The following is a 21,359-nucleotide window of genomic DNA, read 5'->3' on the forward strand; positions in this document are numbered from 1 at the left end:
TAAGTTTTTACTTTGTTACATACCTCCTCACTTTGGCCTACTGTGAGTCTGTGGTGGGATGAGATTGATCAAATATTGTGAAGTGACACTATTTTCTTGTTAATTTGTTACTTTAATCTCAAAGAAGTTGTGATCTTTTCTTGTAAATGTATCACTTCATCTCAGAGAATATTTGAGGGTTTATTTCTTGTAAATTCACATTTTACATTACTATATTATTAATATTATCCTGAAGGTGACTGTGCCAAATTTCAATCCATTTTACAGATGTTGAGACATTTCACTCAAAAACTCAAATGTCAACATGGTGGCACTGGAGGAAAAGTCAGGGGATCATCAATGTCTTTAGGATTCTTCTTCTGGGAGTCATAAATCGCTTTACACGTCATGCCGATCAATCCAATACTTGTTTCAGTCTGGACCAAAGTGGTGGACAGACCCAACACTAAAGAATCCTTGGTCTCCCATGCTTCAACATCTATCGTAGTTCTGATGACAGGCTGCCTTTGGTGGCAGTTTTGGGAAAAAGTTCCAATTTGGGGGGATATGTTTGGGAGCTTAAAATAATAACGTATTTTCCATGTCATATTATAATATTCTCGTGAATCACTGACTGCATATGTTGTGTTAACTCCACATATTGTTTGATCATGTTTCAGACGTAAGGCGTGTCTGTATGTGTACAGTATTTCAACCACATAACGATCACATGAGCCATGCAGTGCACCATCCCAGCACCACAGAGTGAGCCTGGGAATTGAATAGCCTTTTGGAAATGCCACAGCTGAGAGGGAAAATATTGCGATGCTTGAGATCACGGCACCTAATCATTCTTATGCAATGAGCCACGCTAAATCCTGGGGATGAATGGGAGCGAGTGAGGAAGAGAATCAGATTTAATTGCATTAGGGCTCAAGGGTGATGAGATTATCTTGTAAGCTATCTGAATCAAGAGAAAACCAGCAGTGGAGATTTGGTGGCCTTTGACTGTGAAGTCTGACCTCAGCTTTTCAACAGATGCATGCCATTACATTAAATGCCTCTTTGAAAACTTAAGAGGGTCCACTTATGAAATTGAAATGAAAGTGAATTCAGGGAAATGGAAAGGTTTAGCTTTTTAGCATTCCATGGAATGAGATAAACGTGTTCAAAAAGCAGCTGTTTGGGATTTGTCTGCCAAGTGGATAGTATGAATGTCAATAGAGTGCTTAGGGATGATGTAGTGTCGTAGTCCGACCCAGCAAGTTAGAAACGCACTGGTTCCCTCTGCAAAAAGCAAATTTTTCTATTGGATTTTGGATTATTGCAGAAAATAAGCCCTGTGGCAAACAAATGTTTATTGTACTTACACGTAAAAAGCTAATGTACCGCTATAAACAAATTCACGTCAACACCACTAAGCTAAAGGTGGACGAGTGTTCTGCATGGTAAGCGTTAGCAGTCTCATTTGGCCACTTGTTAGCAACCGCCAATCTTTAAAACATAGAAGCTTCAGATATTGACAAATGGGGTATTTACTGATATATTTTATGTCAATGAACAAAACATTAAAGTCTCTTAAGCTTGTGTTAACCACAGACCTTATTGTTAGACATATAACCAAAAACCCATACAAAACGAGCTGAAATACTAACTAACTAATACTGAGTTGGCATTTACCTAAACGCTAACTCTTTCCACATTATGAGATAGCAGTAACCGGATTCACATAATGTGGTTGAATCAGGGGTTTTAGGACTCTCTCTTTGGCTCTCTATCATGCAACCTGACATGACCACAACTGACAATTACGGTATTATGAGTCCTTCAAGTTGAAGACTCACAAGAGCACATTTAAATTTAGAGCAAGGACTAAGATGGTGTGTCTTAAAGCAGTTCTCGTGTCTTCTTTGGCAGCCACTAACTCGTCTGCACAAGCGCACACATACATTTTTAGAACCACAAAGGCATGTGTATCCACTTGTACAGGACAGAATTAGGTACTAATCTCAGCATTTGCTGGGGCTCTTGGTGACCTAAGATAACTCTATAACACTACGCCAGTTACAGATTAACTACAAGGGGAGCGTAAGAGTGAGGCTGCTTGTTCGGCCTTGGGGCAGCTACATCGTAATCATGCGAGAAATCCATCAGTAACAAGGATAAACTCAGAAGGATTCACTTGTCACTTGTCATAGCAGTCTGGATGGTACTTTAATTGAGGTATGTAGGTCTGAGAAGTGATGATGAGTCATGCAAACATTTATCCCCTTTGTTAAAGGAGGATGGAAAAGGACCTTTAAGGACTGCTCCTATCCAACTTTGTGTCATTGGGATGCTTTTTGGGATGTAGTTGTGGAAAAAGTATAATTTGTTTATCTGAACTTCTTACCTTTTTACCTAAAGGGCCATCAGACCTCTGACTATTCTATACCTGTGAACTATCATACTACATCACAGGGGAGAATCATACTTTACAGAACTCAACTATAGTCAGCAGGCTGTATGTACTCAATGAAAGGAGGCAACTGTCCTACTACTGTGACAGTATGGAATTAGCTATGAATTTTAAAACTTCACACCTTATCTGCCAATTTTCACCCAACTCCCACATCATTCTTCTCCAATTCAGAAAAAATAAGCTGTCTGAGGCCTCAGTTTTTAAATTGTTAACACTTATTTAACAAAGACTGCTCTTATTGATCATAACATTAGGGTTGTGTCACATAGAGTAAAGCTGAGCCAAATCACAAGCAGTAAATACTAATAAAACCCATTCAACACCATTTAATGACATAAAATGCCAGTACCTTTACAGGTGAAGCACTTGAGGTGGAAGTGCTTGTTCTGCACCCGCAGCACCTCGCCCTTACATGGCTCCCCACACTTGTAGCACTGAATCAGGGGCTTCTCTGTGGAGTGGTGGTGTGTGTCCTGCGCATGAGCCACTGCAAGAGAGGAGACATTAACATTACTATTGAACTGTAATGTCGATGAGTCATCGTGGTCGCTCAGTGCAGTTTTTGTAACATTGCTTTTAGGGATTTTCTAAAACGTTGTGTTCATCCGAGGACACGCTGTGAATCTGCAGCATCACACAGACCCCAGAGATAAAGACCAACTGCTGAGAGCCTGTCAGGGTAAAAAAAAGAACAGCATTGAGCAGGACAGCACAACTTGGGGTTCACGGCCCAGACAGGCTCTCTAGAGAGCAACAACCTAAATATAGTCTGTCTTGATCAGTGGAGAAAGGAGAGGAAAACGCTGAGGGGAGCAGGGCTTGGTAAATGGCACACTAAAAGGGTATTGATCGAATCCGTTTCACTGTTGAGTTTACTGTACTTTCCTCCTCAACGGAAAATATCACAGGCCATTTGCTGTCTATACCTTGATTATTTTCCCAGTAATGCATTCTCTACATGCCTTTTTATTGCCAAGTTTAGAAGGTACATTTTGGTATCAAACATTTCTGTCCTGTGCTTTTCAGGCTGGTTAAGTGTGCCATTCATCCCTGTGCATGTCAAGTGTTTGACAGTAAGCAGACCATGGCACGCAGCTCAGATAACAATAAAACAGAGCAGGCTCAATGTTTGCCGTGATTGAATATATCACTCTGTGGAAGTAAGAAATGAGTGAATGATATAAAAGCAGATACAAGGAAAACAAGATTAAGAACAAGAAGGACACTCTAGAATCGCAGAAAGCCGTTTCATTAGTGAAAAATGATATGTGTATCAGACAGACAAACAAAAAACCCAATGGACAGAAAACAAGGTAAGAGTGTGAAGTAGCAACTTTGCACAAGACTAAGTCACAGCCGCTTGCAGCTTTGTGAGGCTGTACTTAGACACAGCTGTGCTTTCAGCTAAAAGCCAAACAATGCTAACATGCTCACAATGCTAAATGCTAACAAGTTGATGTCTAGCAGGTGTTATGTTTACTATGTAAGCAATCCTACTTTAGCGTGTTAGCATGCTGATGTTAGAAAACTACTATTAACCACAGAGCACAGAGAGTCTGACAGCAATTTCATTAGTTTGATCAAAAAACAAATAAGTTTCAATTTTGACCTAATGGCCTAATAGGTTACGTGGGGAGATGAGATGGGAATATCTAGACCAAATTTCATGGCAATCTATTGAATAGTTGTCGAGACAGTTTACACAAAAAAACACAAATGGCTGGAGAAAAAGTCAAGAGGGTCCTCAAAGGCATGAGGGTCCATCATCTGGGAGCCATGAATGTCTGTAGCAACGTTTGTTCCAATCCATCAAGTAAATGTTGAGATATTTCACGAGATCCATCAAACTTTGACCTGCTTGTGGCACTAAAAGAAAATTCAGAGGATCATCAAAGTCAGTGGGCTTCATTCTCTGACCAACATGAATGTGTGAACCTGTTTCCATAGCAATCCATGAAATAGTTGTTGACATATTTCAGTCTCAACCAAAGTAGTGGACCGACAGAACAACATCGCTATCTGCCACACTGGTGCCGCCAACACGGCTACAGATGGAACTGGAATAGCCTATTTTTAATGGAAACATTTTTAATTGACTCTGGTTGCACAGAAAACATAGATCTTAATATGAGTGAAGATTTAGACATCACTACGGGGATTTAATTATATAAGACAGAGACGCTATTATCAACTTGCTTTATCTCTAAAAGTGACAGCCTGTGGCCCTCCTTGGTACAAAGTTTGGGCGTCCCTGACACAGATAGACATTATTTCAGCACTACTGTACAGGATGTAAATACTGCTGCAGTGCAGCACTGCACACAGCTTATCAGCTGTTCTGAAACCAGCAGATTATTTCACATTCAGGAGCATCAACTAGCAAGGCAGCCCCTCTCTCTCTCATCCTCTCATATCCTCTGTCTCTCTTTTTCAAACAAAGACACACACACACACACAAACACACACACACACACACACACACACACACACACACACACACACACACACACACACTGAAAGAATCCACTTGAAAGGATATTTGCTCTTTCTGCTCTGCAATGAATCATTAGTCTGCAAGGCTAAAATAAGACACCACCAAAGGCACAGAAATAGCATCATGCCCAATCGATGGTCGACCAAAGAGAGACATTACTCTGGATTATTAATGACTTGGCCTACCTTGCATCCAACTTCTACAGTCGCAGTGGCTTCCTGATATTAATAAGAGGTGGTTTAATTCCAGTAAAATCAAATCAGCGAGAGATTCCAGTCTTTAGGACATTATTACCTCGACCACGGAGGCCACGTTTGTTTGTCAGTTTGTCAACCTACTGACGGGGTTTTCATGAACCTTCGTGGAAGGGTGTAGCATGATAGGTCAAGGAACAACCCATTAAAAAGTTGGAGTGGATCTGAATCACGGGGGGGGATACACACATTATTTTTCACTTCTGGCGACGTCCTTGGCGGAAGTCCGTGCCATTCTAGTTTTCTTAATGAGACACTTCAACAGTCTTTGATTCATCGTCTTGGGGCAGTCTAAAATGTCCTGTGCCAATTCTTAAGGATATAATTCAAAGAGCATCAGCCATATTATATTTTGGATTGAAAAAGAAGTGAGAGAAGTTGTGGAAAACAGTGAACGAACAAGACAGGGTAACAAGAGGGAAGCCGGAAGGAACGTGGGTACGAGAGGGTGGAGGGTGGAGGAAGTGTCTCCCTGGTGTCTCTGATGTGATTACACTCAGCAGAACAATGAGTCATCTCTGGGTGAACCAGACTACTGTGACTGTGGAGTCTCAGCAGCTCTGTGTGTGATATTACACCTTGATAGAAAAACACAGGCCATCTGGCTAACTGTGAATCTGTTTGGCCTCAGGGACACTTTTCATCCTGGAACCATTAATGGAAAATTACAGTTCATTACGACTTGGTTGTGTTTGTTTTTGGTTTGGTCACCATTTCTATTAACACTGGAATGGAAGTTTATAGTGTCTGGGCTGTAGTTTATCCCCTTTGTATTCTTTTTCAAAGACGTTTGGTTAACCTCAGGGTAGTCACTCAAAAAGTAATGATTGTACTTTTTAACTGCGTTACACAGTACAATTCAAGCAATAATCTTGTTTTCAGCGTTAAATATATTATTATTATTACACTACTGTATATATTGTAATACACATATATATACATTGTAGTTATAGTATTGTAGTACAATGTGCACTTTCAATCTTTACATAAATATATATATATCATTTATTTTTTATTCTAAAATGGAGCAACTGTTACAAAATCTAATTTCCCCTGGGATAAATAAAGTATTTCTGATTCTTATCTGATTCTGACTCATAACTACTCGGCAGCAGCAGTGATGCATTGCATCCCTTTGTGTGGTCATCCCATATGTTCCCATATGTCCTATGTTCTTGATATAAACTGTTATAAAATAGTTATAAGTGATTGGTAAGGGCTATCTTCGCAGTTCAGATTACAAACGAGTAAAAGCAGAGATGCTAGGCATTTCAAATGCAGTTTGAATGGTAACAATCTGTGCAGCCAATGTGCAAATATTAATGTTGAAAGAAAAAAAGAAAAACTATCTTTCCCGCAAATATGAGTGTGTAGGTTTCAAGGAGTGTAACATCAGTAGCTATAGGTGGATGACTAGAGAAACATGCATTGTTGAGAACATAAAACCCATTGGAGTCTCGTTAATGTGTCATATTAAGATAATATTATTAAGCTGGGGAACATAGGATCCTTAGAACATAGATAAGCTCCCTATTTATTTTTACTTCACATAACTTCACTTGTGTTACTCAGGCCGCTCTGTCAAAGGTGCCTCTCAACAACTCCAAATCTTCCAAACCCACACATTGCATCTTTTGTATTTAACACCTGTAGAAATAGAAAAACAGAGACAGGCAGGCCTGCAGTTTGGAGAGACCCAGCAGCTAGCTTAGCCTTGGTGACTGCACATAGTTCTCCAAAGGTCAGCTGTGGGAACACACCTCCAACTCTAAACAAAACTAGGTCATTCCTGAAGGCGTGCCCGCGGCTGATCAAACATAGCATGTGAATAAGACAACTTTGGCATCGCCGGGTGTCGCATCTCTCCCCTTTGAGAGAGTCTGCCTCACCCTCAGATCAAACCCCTGCACCAAACTAGCCAGTCCTGGACCCTCAACTAAATGCAGAAACGCCACATCAACCCTCCATCACACTCCCGGTGAGACAGTGAACCAATGGCCCCACACATATTGAACTAACTGGATTAGTAACTGTAATGAAATTACTGAATTTCAAATTGTAATCCTTTAAACTACTTATTACTGAGCAAAGTGAACACATTACTGATGTTATAAGTAATGCAATGCTGCCCTACACTGGATTTGGAAGACGAATATTCACTCTCCTTTTAGCTCTGGTTCGGTCTTCACCAAAAACATCTGGCTAAACTATGTGTCACAGCTTGTTGCTAACTTTGTGCTGGGCGGTGGTGGCGTGAGAGGGTTTTTAGTAAGGCCATCCTTGACTAAAGAAATTCTACTAACACTCAACTAAACGATTTGTTCATTTAATCGAAAGATCTGTAAAACTGAGTTTCTTGACAAAGGATTATGCAGAAGCAACACTTTGAATAATTCATTCAGCATGAGAAAAGCATTAGAAAAAATGACTACTCAACTATAGAAATCTTAGTCGACTAAGACCAAAACAACTTATCGACTAACAGGAGAGCTGTTATTAGAGCACGCTGCCGCCTGGAAACAATGCTGATAAGAGTGTTTACACCAAAACACTTGCAGGCTGTGAAACCAAAGCAATGTGTTCCCTCTTCAAATCACACAAAGTCATTTTATCCAATTCTCATACAAAATTATTGATTAGAGCAGCTTTAAAGTATATATTTTACATTGCAAAGATGCCAAAAGTCTCTCTTTGAGCCTGGTTGTATTGCCGACTTACTATTTTTAACATTTCATAGAGTGTTGGGTTGTCAGCAGGGACAGCCCAGCATGGAAAAGTCAACACTGCTAATGTCATAATAGGTTGACAAAAATCCAAGACAGATGTTTGAATCCCATGAACAGAGGATCTTAAAAAGAAGAGCTCTGGATGGGAATCTATGAGCGCTGCTGTGTATTTTTCCCGCTAACCCCGCCTCTTCCACTGTAGAGTGTTTGCCTCAGCGGTGGCCGCACAGAGGGAGAGAGACTGTGGCAAAGTCAAGCCGAGATGGGTACTCTACATGGTGTTTCATATAAATTAACGAAGCCGACATCAAAAGAGATGTTATATGTGCTCAATAGGATTCAGATTGAACCATTTATAGGACTTGTTTGGACATAAATCCCTTAGTGAGGTTTCTTTCAAATGTTGAGCAGGCCTCCATACGTATGACTCTATGTTTACAAAAGCAAAGCAATTTTACTGCACTATCCTAGATTTTGTATAAATCCATTAGTGAGTCTTTAGGGGGTCTTGTGATAGCAGAAAAACGGTGCTTGATTTGCTAGAATGTATATTATATAATGCTATATAGAAGTCAGCACACGGTACATGAAGCAACCTCAGCACAGAGCAACTTGCTGTGAAATATATACAGTAGTACAATCTTTCCGACTGCTGCTCACATTCCTCATTCTGGGCTGGATGTGTTGGCTGTGCTGACAGAGTGATCTGTCCTGCCTCATCACCAGGGGATAAAGTGACTGATATGAGCCTAAACACACAAAGAACACACACTGACACACACACACACACACACACACACACACACACACACACACACACACACACACACACACAACCGTGGTGCTGAGGGAACAATAACCAGCAGAGCATCCCAAAGCCAGGCGCAGAGGAAAGGGGGCTGTTCTCTCCACCCCGACATCACACCCACCCCCCACCAATTTGAGCAGAGCCTAGCTGCGTTGGCAATAATAAAAGGCTGCAGATGATACTCTGGAGGGAAGTGAAGCAGGCCATCTTGAATCCCCTGAGGACAGATTTTCCTCTAACACGTGCCCCAGCCTTGCTGGTAAATAACAAAAAAAGCGGGTTTATTGACAAAGAGTTGCTGCAGAAGCTTCAGACTTTGTTGCCTTCATTTCCTATCATTAACTCAGAGGAATGCAAAGCCATGGTAGCAGTTTGCAAATGCACTTGGAAAAGGGGAAATCAATCAAACAATAGATGAGACCCAAAAAGGTGTAATAAAATATTCAGTTGATTACCGCCTTTGTTGCAAGATTCACAGACAAAAGAGTTTCCAGTACAGACAGATAGCAGGCCCGAAGGAGTGCGTGTGTGTGTGTGTGTGTGTGTGTGTGTGTGTGTGTGTGTGTGTGTGTGTGTGTGTGTGTGTGTTTCTTAGTTTGTATGAATGTGTGAGTTACAAAGAGAGACAGAGGGACAGATGAAGAGAGTAGCAAAAGCTCCACTTTTTGGCATCCATACCAATACTTTTGGCCCCAGATGTGTCTGCTTTACAGACAACGAAACACACAAACACGCACGCACACTCACACACACACGCACACGCACACACACGCGCAAAGAGCTGGTACAAACGATTACTTTCGTTATTGATTATCTGCCGATTATTTTCTGGATTAATAATTTGGTGCATATATAAAATGTCAGTAAACACTGAAGAATGTCCATCTCAAAGTCTTTAAATGTATTTTTTGTCAGTCCAAAACCCAACGATATTCACTTTAATATTATATAAAACAGAGGACAGCAGGATGTCTCCAAAGGGGATGAAAACAGCATTTCTGCCATTTTTGCATGAAGAAATGACTTTTAATAAGAATATCTAAATAGTTGGCGATTATGTTTCTGTTGCAGCTCTACACACGAGCACACTCTTTACTCCACTATCATCCAATCCAACCAGTTTGTGATGAAATATTCAAAAGGGGGTCTGACCTATAATGAATATCAAAGGGCACAGAATATGCCCACCATGAAGTCCCACTGTGTGATTGGGTGAGTGTGTGCGTGTGTTTGGGGGAGGGCGTTCGGAGCTCTTCATCACTCAGACATAACAAGAAGCTCTTAACCCACCCCTCCATGAATATGTATGGCTGTATTCACTGCCTCCCCGCCCCACTGCCCCGCCACCAGCGTCCCAGACAAAGCACTTCAAACGCGGGCACAAATTGCGGGGGGGAACCCTATCGGCCTCCACCAGGCCCCCCGACCTTGAATAACTAATCCCCAGGGACCTGGGTTTAGAATAATGATCTGTTTGGAACGGTTGAAGGGCACAGTGCGGAGCGTTTGTTGTTGGGCAGGTACATAATAATAATAATAATAATCCTGATAAACAGAGAGAGGGACTTCCAGTCCAGTCGCTTATCCGAGAGGAGACAATGGTGGCTTCATGAACTGCAGAAGCCATTGTGTTTGCAGAAGTGGAGCTGATGAAGGCCTTGGCTCTTTGCCTCTGAATGGCGGCCCCTTATGGCCCCACGCTCCTGGGTCGTATTTCCTGTGATAATCAAAGCGATTGATGCAAGGCAGACAGGGAGGATGTTGTTGACGGGCACAATGTATGGTTACATCCTGTGTGTCTTTCACTTTCACATCGCTCTCGTTGTTATAGCCTGTATATTTTAGCTTGTGACAGTCTCTCCCCCGGCCGACCACTTATCTCATCTATATATTCTGGTGCTGTGAGCCAGCTGTACAAACAGTGTGTGTCTATGACAGTGTGTGTTGCATTGATGTCTGTGAAAGGGTTTAGCTCCTCTTTTCAGGGGGTAGACACTGGCAAGCTTCAAAGATGAGGCGGCACTGCAGTTGTCTGCAGCACAGGGAAGCAGCTACACAGGCACAAGACATTGGACTTTCATGTCAAGAGAAAAGATTGTGAACACAGGGAGTTCTGGGAGCTGGTGACATGTGATGACGATCATTTCAATTTCCTCAGAGCTCGGTCAGCAGAGCTTCTTACGCAATTCACCGCTGAGAACGCAAGAAAGAGTATAAATTAATCAACTAGTTGTACAAATATGCACAAATCTCAGAAGCACGTGTGGATGAAGATCAGACTGCCTCGGGTACACATGGCCCCGATAAATTACAAACTATTTCAAGGGTATTCTTGGCTTTGAAAATAGGACAACCGCCTGCGAGCAGACAAAACGCTAACACTGCAATCCTTTTATTGTGATTCATCATTCTGAGCTTACAGTATAATTCAGTATTTGGTCAGCTGTGCAGCCTCATGGTACAGAGCCCATCTGGCCTCAGACAGGTTGCATGATGAGATCCCTGGAGGACACGAGAGGAAATCTTAGGTCGCAGAAAAGTTTCCGTAGAATGAAAAACTCTGAATGTGGACGAAAGACCCAGACAAGCCTCCTTCAACAGACAGATACTAAGAGTCGGCAGGCGAGACAGCGGGTTAAGTCGACGGAAAACATTCAGAGGGATTGTGGGAGATGAACATGTGGCAGCCAGAGGTTACGGGGTGGTCTGCCAGCATGGGGACTCGATGGCAAAGGACTTTTTCTTTGTGGCCAGTTGAATCCACATCAAGAGAACAAGCTTCACAGCCGGACACCACCGCCTCCAGCCACCAGCGCTGTCAGATACATAAACAAACCTACACACTCGTATCTGTCAAAAGAAAATCTTTAGACATGTTTCGGTGATAGAAATATTTTCAGACAAAATGTTAAAATATTGCATGCCCACACAGAGAGCAGTGTTTGTCTACACATAACTCAACTCAACTCATAAAGCAGCCACTGAAACACAGGAGTAATATATCACGCTGGTTAAACTGAGACACTATTAAGGGAGTATAGTGACGCTTCACGACTTATTACTGTGACTCATTACTTCCGTCACTTCCAGTCCGGGTGACTTTAATGTGGAAAACGTTGATGTAATAGTTTTCTTTTGGTAATATTCATGCTTTCAGTATTTACGTGCTTAGAAATGTAATATTTGTTGTTAAAGTTAAGGTCAAACGGAAAGGAGGAAAATTGTTGCCATTACTGCTCTTTTCAATTTAAACCAGACATTTTTATTTTAGAAAAGTGTGCCTATGTAGCCCCCTGCTCACTCTGAGTGATACTGAAAAACAATGGTCAACCTCACGACCACATGCTCCAGCCATTTGCCGGGAATGTTAATATCTCTGGAACATGCATCCCTGACTTCACCTAATTCATCCCACGCAGCTGGGCGACCTCAGTTATAGGTGGGAACAATCATCTATTTCTCTTAACAGGACACTATGAATGAGGCCACATCTGACAACAATGGAGTGTACCTTTTAGATGGTCGCCATGGCAACGGCTGCAGACACAGAGAGAGAGAGAGAGAGAGAGAGAGAGAGAGAGAGAGAGAGAGAGAGGGTCCACAGCTCTGCGCGGTGTGGATCCCTACACTATTGCTCCTGTATTTCTCTCTACATGCTACCTTTATATTTAGCCTGCATATGAAGATGGACTCTTTTAAACCTGGAACTATACATCTGCACATTATCACCCCGGACATTTTAGTGTCACGCCCCTATACAACGAGCCAGATGCTTTGTCCTACACCATTTACATAAAGACTGACGCTGCCAAATTAAGCAGACTCCAAGCATCAGCTGCTAAAGAGTATTGAGAAGGGCGTAGCACGTTCAAGTCTTTAACTGGAGAGAGCATAGCGGTATCGAAGATGCACGTTTATACTATGTCATTAGTCTTGCAAGCAATGAAGAATGAAGAAAGCCATGTCCATATAACCGTGACCATATCCATACATAAAAAAAAAAAATCTAATCAGAGACTAAGAATTCACTCAAACTAAATCTAATTCAAACAGCCAGACACGGCACATCCAACTGCACATCTACACACACTGCAGACAGTCAACGGCACAACAAGCAAAACCAATCACATAGAAACACTCTAATGGCACAAACGCACACACTCTCTCTGACCACGACCCGCTGGAATACCTTTTTCTTTGACCATGACCATTGGAGTTGAGGTAAATCTGCACCAGAACAGGCTCCGGGTAGCGATCGCCAGTAACACAGGAGCTGCTAGTTCCTTTTTTTAGTCAAGACTGAAGAGCAGAAAACAGAGCTGAGACACCAGAGATAGAGAGAGAGAGAGAGAGAGAGAGAGAGAGAGAGAGAGAGAGAGAGAGAGACAGAGAGAGAGAGAGAGAGAGAGCGAGAGAGAGACAGAGAGACAGACAGAGAGACAGAGAGACAGAGAGGTGTAGGCGCTGCTAAGCTCTCCTCCCAAAAACACCGCTACAGCGTGGGGTCTGCCTCCCGACTGCCTGTTTTCCTCCCATCCCTCTCCTCCTCCTCCTCCTCCTCCTCCTCCTCCTCCTCCTCCTCCTCCTCCCTCTTCCCCTCCTGCCCTCTCTCTCAGCAACTCTGTTGTGTCAGCCGCCTCGTCATTGCAGCAACCAGGTGGCTGCTGCTGTTTCTGTGTGACCAGTAACCCCAAATGCCCAAAAATGCCCTCCTTAAGCGCACACACACACACACACACACACACACACACACACACACACACACACACACACACACACACACACACGCAGGAAAACAAAAATAAAATATGTACACTGTACACTGTTTGCTTTGATGTGAAATAATGACACCCTGAAAATAAAGATAAACTCTATACCGTGAATAAAAGGTTCACAGAACTGACTGGGAATAACCCCTCACCACATCACTGTACTGTAAAACACACATTTCTATCACGACAGCAGGGCAGCAGGCGGGGATCAGTTCCTCTTTTCAAATATAAAGCAAGGGAGTAAAAGAGTTCTTCTGGAAATGTTGGTATTTTGTGATTAGTGAGAATATTATCTACACTACAGTATTAAAGGATAGAAATGAGGGGTTATCTAATCAGATCCAATCAACACTGTCGAGTTGATAATAACCGCACCGCTCCCTGCAGGCTCTGTATGCTATGAAGACTGCATGAGAGGCCAACGGTCCACTTGAGGTCGAAGGTCAGACTGGCTCGTCTGAAATCCAATTACAGAGAGCACAAGAGAGCATGTTCTCGCTCTTAAATCATCTACCACTGAAATGACCATTTGGAAGATTTTAATTCTAGTCAACTCTACTTTAGAGAGTAAATTACGTATTCTTTGTATGTAGTTTGTTGCTATCACACTGTTTTAATATACTGTAAAGTAATAGACAACCTATGCATCACTGTGACTGACTGTATGCTAAACCTCATCTATCTACTCCCCACATATACAAAAATGTATTTAATTATTTACAAATACTATTTCGGTCAAGCCTGATTTACAGTACTCCACAAAATAACGTGTTAATTAAAGTTTTTTATTTGCCTCCTGGGGAGCAATTAAAATCCACTGCAACCCAGCATGGATGGATTACTGAACTTCAACTAAACATTCAAAATGTCACTCAAAGAGACACGAACCGATCAGGAAGAGACTCAAAATGACCACAAAGACACCAAAACAACTACAAGGAGAAGCAAAACCGTTGCAAAGTGACACAAAGAGACTCACAACAACTATGAAAAGGAGCAAGACAATCACAAAGAGACTCAAAATGATCACGGACAGACACAAAAGAACTACAAAGAGAAAGACTACAAAAAGGGTTGAAACAACCACAGATACATAACAACCACAGAGACACCCAATTAACACAAAAACAGGCTAAGCAACTACCAAGTGTGTGTCTTGCTCCTATGTAGGTGGTGGGGCTTTTGCATGTCTGTGCCCGGGGGCCCATTGTCTCATAATCCGCCCATGACAGTAGGGGACCAAGCCAATGTCTGCAGACACTTCAATGTGCAAGCTAAAGAAAATATGATTTCAGAAGTATCTCAGCCATGCCACACCAGCAGCAAGTAGGGAGCACACGGTCACTGATCCATCTGTCAATGCTGGCGTCGCCTCACTGTTCCTCTCTATGGCTAAGGGGGATGAATAGTTTTGCATCAGCACCACTTCTGTAATTGCTGATGCAGGCAGCCCCATTATGCATTCATAATTCATTGATCCACTTCAGTGTCAACTGTGCCACCTGCTGGATGCCCAACAGCGTACATCACTTTCCACAGGGGCGTTTTCTTCTTGTGGAGACATGCCAGTGAGGCAAGCGGTAAAAGTGGTTATATTTCTCCAGTACTCCACCCTTTCTTAAGATGAAAGGAGAGAAATATGTAATGAGTTTGTGATGACCAAAGTTGTTGTTTTTTATAAAAGAGCTGTTTTCAAAATGTTGGCTGGTCAAAAAAACCATCTAATTTAAGAAGATTAGAGGTTTACAGTGTGGCTGGTAACTGCTGAGTGCAACACAAAGACTGTCCAGTTATTGTGTCTTCTCATAATACTGTAATAGAGCCTATTATCATTTTGCCTCTTTTAATAATCTCTGTAGGAGCGCTGGACATTCATTCTACATAAGGCTTGCCAAGAGCAATTCCTGAGTAGCAAAGCCTATTATCCATGGATGAAAGGTTTCTGTATTTGGCTCACCTATGGATGATCCATGTCTGACTGGCCTTATACACTACACAGATTAAGCACTGTTACCATTTACAGTAGCATGTGCATTTCATAGGCAGTAATAAAAGCCATGTGATTTACAGCTATAGACAATTGCATTGAGTGGTAAAGTCTGACTGAGGTAACATTTACTGTAAACAGTGGTGTGTGTGTGGATATACTGCAGTTATCCCTGGGATTTAAATTAGGATTATACTAACTACACACACACACACACACACACACACACATGCATGCGGAACACACGTGTAAATACTCTTAGCTACTAACCCTGGATGATAATTTGCAAATGTTTACAAATCCTGCAGACACATAGCACGACACTTCTAAAATACTAATAACCAGGATGAACCCCTCAACTCTTTTAGAGCATAGACAGACCGGCCTTTCTCTTTTTCTTCTCTGCATAATGTTTCTAGTTTTACAGAACAGTAAGCACCTTTTGAACAGCAATCCTGTGCAACCTTCTTCAAAGTTTCCCCCATGCCACATTAACATTCCTGTGTTTCCCTGAATATACAGGAATATGTTTTCACCACAACATTCTTTCTTTTTAGAAGAATTTCAACAACATGCAAACACAAAAAAAAATGTAACATCTACAATAGACAGGAAGCTCGGGCTGCTGATTTATTTTCATGTTTCTTTGAGGTATTGTCAAACATTTGGTGACCTCTGGATGACATCACGTAGGGAGCAGAATCAGTACCACGCATATTCAAAAGCACTGAATAATGCAGGGTTGTTTACAGTGTGGAAACACTAAATACAATGTTTCACCTCTTTTGGCTCGACCGTTCAACACTACAGAGGTTTAAGAAAAGGTTATGGGTAGATAAATGAGCACTATTGTTTATTTGCAAGTTTGTAAGTCTTGCAACAATATCTTTTAAAGATATCTGGTCTAGACAAGGAATACTTTTTCCTGTCCAAAAACATTAAGAGGCAGCAGTCAAATGTGTCAGGCCTCTCCATAACACACAGAATATCAGCAGCTGTCACTGTCACTATGTGATTGATTTTAGCCGTCAATAAAGGAAGGAAATGGCGAACATAAGCTTTGACCTCTGTGATCTTTGATCTAGGGTCAGTTTGCAGACACAAAGCTTCCTTGAACCTGAGCGATCAGTCAAAATCAAACTATCACTCCAAAACAAAAGTGGCTGCTGCTGTCTGTTGAATTTGCAAACAACTTAGTGCCAAGCAATGATGCTTTTATTACTGTGCCTGGCATGCAGTCAGAGAATACATAAGGTCTGAAAATCTCAATTTGTCCTCATGCCCATGTTGTAATCCTGATGTAAGCCACCATGTTGCTTCCCCATGTACTAATGCTTGGCAAAATAAAAGCCGCAGGTCTGCCCTTGCATATTGGTTTGCATTATATAACTATGCAGTGATTCATTTCCTGACTTTTTCCAAAAAAAGTTAGCAACACTTTATGGCGTCAGGGAGTTGCGGCTGTGTAATTCAGGAGCACAGGAGCTCTCGCACATATGCACAGGTCAGGTGAGAAGAGCACGGAGATGTGTAATCACTCACTGTCATCCAATTCATTAAGTCATCTCTGAGCAACAACAGCATTAATTCACTTTCAGACTCCTGTACTCGACCAAACAGTAATACAGGACCAAAACAACAGCCGCTCGTGGTATTGACAAACTGCTGAAGGGGGAAAGGTAGAGGAGAGGGAAAGGATAATAACATTAAATGTCACTTCAATTAAAAGTAGAAGAATGTACTTTGTGTAAATCCAGGGGAAAAAAAATATTTTGTATTTGAATGGTCAATTTGTATCACTCATTGATTAAGCAATCATCATAAAAGCTGACTGGTGTTGTCAGCCACAGCTGGGATGGAGGGCTGTAATGGGAGATGTGTGAGCAAATGTTTCAAATGGATGCATCTTTTCTCCTGTCCTACCTGTAGCGACCTCGTTCAGCCTCTCACTCAGATAATATTCATTCGGGTTGATGTAGGGCAGCTGCTCCATGTACTGTTTAGGAATTAGGTACAGGACCTCGGCCACGTGCCCATCCTCGATGATGGACATGCGCTTGACCGAGCTCTTGCGCTTTACCCGGACGCGGTCGACATTGTGGCTGCGGCTGGAGCTGCACAGCTTGCCCAGGCTGTTGATATTGGGCAGAGTGGGCATGGCGCCCCGCTCCCCTTCAGCTGTCTCACAAAGAAAGGTGATGCACTGCAGATAGACGTTGGCCAGGGTCGGGCTTCAGACCTGTTCTAAAATCCAGTCGACTTTGGACATCAAGAACACGGGGTGTTCATCGAGGCACAAAACTGAAAGCCAGAGCTTTGTGGGCGACTTCACATAAAATCATGGCAACATCCAGTGACGCCTCCGGTGGAAAACTCCTCCTGTTACGATCCCTCCACCTGTCACTTCAGATCTGCAGTGGATCTAATAAGTGCAGCACGGATGTCCACCTTGAGGTGGGGACACCAAACAGCAGGCGGCATGTATGACAAAGCACTCTGCTGCAGGTAGAGCGGAGTGAGAAAGAAGCTTACTCTATGAGTGTCTTCAGCCCAACCAGCATAGTGCCTTAAGCAGCTTAGAGTTGACGTTGAGCCTGTGATTATCTTCTGGGTGGGGTTAGGTAGTTCTACATCAAGCCTGCCCTGTGTATGGTGGGAGTCTGTGTACCAGTTGTGAATGATGTGCATCTCTTCACATCTGTCCAATCACAAGGGCTGTGCATTGGCAGGATGTCGCGATACGATACGTATCATGATAATAATCACTACAGTGGGATCTACATTTGCATTTATCACAGCCCCTGTAACAACCAACATTATCCCACTAGGTGTTGTGTGTCTGAGCAGAGGAATTCATATTTTCCTATATCTTTAGTGTGTTACGTTTGAACAACTATTAAACAAACAACTCTTTGAGAGAGTATTTTAGATGCATCTACATGCTATAATGCTAAAGTGTGTGAATGTGTGAATGTGCTCTGCATTAACCAAATGGCTGCATATCTGTGTACAGCATCATAGTCATGCAAGACTTTCAGGGTAGATTGCCTTGGGTGACTGCCAGTCCTCTACAAGGTCAACAACCAGCAAGGTCATTTGACCAGCCAACAATGCACAACCCCTGTGTTAATCATCAGCAGGATCCTTCACAATAAAAGACACTGTAACTACGTCTGCGCTGAAGTGGAAATGCCAGCAGTGAATCTCCATTATCCGCTGAAATCATCGGGTATAGGATTTTGGAAGATGTAATTTAGTAAGAAGGCATGTTCTGAGTTTTTAATCTTTAAACCATCTAATGATGGGGACACATTTGTTTATGCAAAGCAGCCAAATCCGTATAACCAACATCTTAGCTATATAAAAGCACTTTCTTTAGTCAAAGATGCATTCACCTTTCTTGGAAATGTGAGTTCAGCATTAGGTAAACTTTGAGTCACAGACGTGTCCTGGTCTGATGATGCAGGGGGAGAATCTGGGCAAACTCCATAAAGATAAGATAACCCCACACCAGCGTTCTGCTTTAAACCAACTGAAAACAGTATGTGTTGTTTGAAACCACGCTAAGAAAGGAAAACCTTCCGTGACATCTAATATTCATCAAACAGATAAGGCTAATCACTGCTATGTTCTTTCTCCTGGAAAATGTATTAAATAATTGAGGTACGTAGGCATGATGAAAAGCACAGCAGACAATGACAGAGCACAAAATATCCTTTTAGTCTTGAGATATCAGGCATGGCCTGCACTTCAAATGTAATGATTTTTCTCTTTGCCTGAGAGAGTGAACCGAAACAGGATGGCTGGAGAGCGGCTGAGCGAGTTAACTACCATTTACATCTATACAGTATTTGACTTAATTCAGGTTCCGCTTCCACACCCACCTTCTTTATCCCACTCAGAAACCGGAGTTTCATTCCAAAGAAAATATAAAGATGTGATTTTGCGATGTGACGTACACTCTTACACCCACACATGCAAACACATGGACCTCAGGGTAGCTAGGACATGCTATTCTGCTGCAGTGGGGCACTGTCCTCCAATTGTCATCCACTCTGTGGTAGCTTTGACACAACTACCCACACACTCCCAGATCAACAGACATGCTCAGGAAACAACACTGCTGCCCCTGCCTGCAGAAGAAAATCAACGTCGCATACAAAATACATCCCAAGCATTTTCATAGCCTCTGCATCCTGCTTCACACTAGAATAAACACACACCCCCCCCCCCTCCTCGTCTTCATCTGTTTTTCCCCCTTTCTTACCATCCAGTCCGAAGCAGGAGGTGATTCTTTGGGCGTAGTTGCAGAGCCCATCGTAGCCAGGCTCCTGCCACACTGTATCCCTCTCCCCCATCTCTACACACTCCCACACACACCGTCCCGTCCGGCAGTGCTTTCACTCCTTCCTCTGCTCATCAATTATTCAGGCTTTTGCCAGGACACATGCATGCGCGCGCAGACCAACCCTCATATTCGCACATAGAGTATACAAACACACACACACACACAGACACACACACAGAGACAGAGAAAAGTGCTGATGCAGAGGGTCGTGCTGCTAGAGCATGAGCAGCCCTCTCAGTGGTCGGATAAGGGATGAGGCATCAGATTAAGTTACTGCAGAATGGAGCCGTGCCTCCTTTTTACATCCACCATTGATCATCCAGATTACACTGCAGTGTAACAGGTACGATCTGCAGGATGTGCTAACCCTTCTCAAGGAGGGGGGAGAAAAAGGACGTCAGAGCAGACAAAATTGAAGATGTAGCAGGGAGGAATTTCTTTGTTGATAGTCACTTAAAGCTATCCAGACATGCAAACGCAACAATTACTGCCGGATCTGACTACTGGGAAAAAAGCACAAAGAAACGAACATCTTCCACTGAAGATGTGGATAAAACGGAGAAGCAGTGAAGTAAAACTAAATTATTTAGACGTAACTCTTTATACCTTGCATTCATGCTATAATTTATAATAATAAGAAAAAATACTGGTTTGTAAAGTCACATGAAAATATGTTTTTAGACATAACATTCTGATTCATGTTGCTGAGATTCAGTTAACATTTTCATTATGAAGAATAAAAACCTAAAAATGCATAAATTCAGCACACTTTACTACAATGCCTTCAAAATGCTTCATAAATCATATAAAATATGATATGCCAGCTTATACAAACAGCCCGAGAGGAGCAGAAAACTGAATGAACAACATTGGCCTACATATGTGAGAAGTCAGCCGTCCAACATGTTGTTTTAAAATTCTGCGGTGAAGCAGAGATAAATGGCTTAAATGGACCAAAAGGAACAATAAATTCACCCACAGATGAATGTCCAACCTAAACAGTAGAGAACCAATGGTAGCAGATCAGGAAACTGTAACAAAAAATATGCTAACTGTGGTAGGTTATGAGGGGATTTCCCAGACCAAGAGGGAGAATGTAGTGTTACCTAGTTTTACCTAGAAATAATAAACGCTCCCAGTACAAAGGTTTTATAAAAAAACAACAAAAGAAAACAGCACAGGATATATGATGACACTGAAAGGTCCAGATAGAGCTGTATGGCCACAATGGTGTAAGGTGGGGTGACTAATGGAAGGGCATCAAGGTAAAAGCTGATGGCCCTGAGCTGTTAAGAGGGGGGGGGGGGGTTGGCGACTGCAAGACTGAGAGCACAGTAATGGCTGATGCCTGCTAGACAACTCAGGGAGGGGCTGGTCATCATAAATGCATACTGGGAGGGGGAAATGTGAGTCATTTGAGACATTTTTTTTTGCATGTTTCAAACAGCTAACATGCAATCCATGCATCCAATTGCTTGTTTTGGCTCACTAACCAAAGATATTGCGTTTACTATCACACGTGACTAAGAA

At 42.3% G+C, this 21,359-nt stretch overlaps 1 protein-coding gene across 19 annotated transcripts in view; it reads right to left on the reverse strand.

The window, feature by feature from the left end:
• The window catches only part of ablim1a (actin binding LIM protein 1a), a 47,749-nt gene that overhangs the window by 24,297 nt on the left and 2,093 nt on the right, over positions 1-21,359 (reverse strand). For 14 of the 19 annotated variants that reach the window (XR_003833503.1, XM_029449447.1, XM_029449443.1 and 11 more), the window contains exons 1-2: positions 19,749-19,879; positions 2,790-2,927 (exon numbers count right to left, since the gene is read on the reverse strand). Coding sequence is in view for 18 of the 19 variants with exons in the window: in XM_029449447.1 (XP_029305307.1) it covers positions 2,790-2,927; positions 19,749-19,839 (229 nt within the window). In the remaining variant the exon portion in view is untranslated. Of the gene's footprint in view, positions 1-2,789; positions 2,928-12,911; positions 13,226-19,748; positions 19,880-21,359 lie in introns of those variants that run through there. The other 5 variants (XM_029449449.1, XM_029449448.1, XM_029449439.1 and 2 more) reach the window with 2 other exon arrangements.

Source organism: Cottoperca gobio, chromosome 15 (genome assembly GCF_900634415.1).
Source record: "Cottoperca gobio chromosome 15, fCotGob3.1, whole genome shotgun sequence".
Lineage (NCBI taxonomy): Eukaryota > Metazoa > Chordata > Actinopteri > Perciformes > Bovichtidae > Cottoperca > Cottoperca gobio.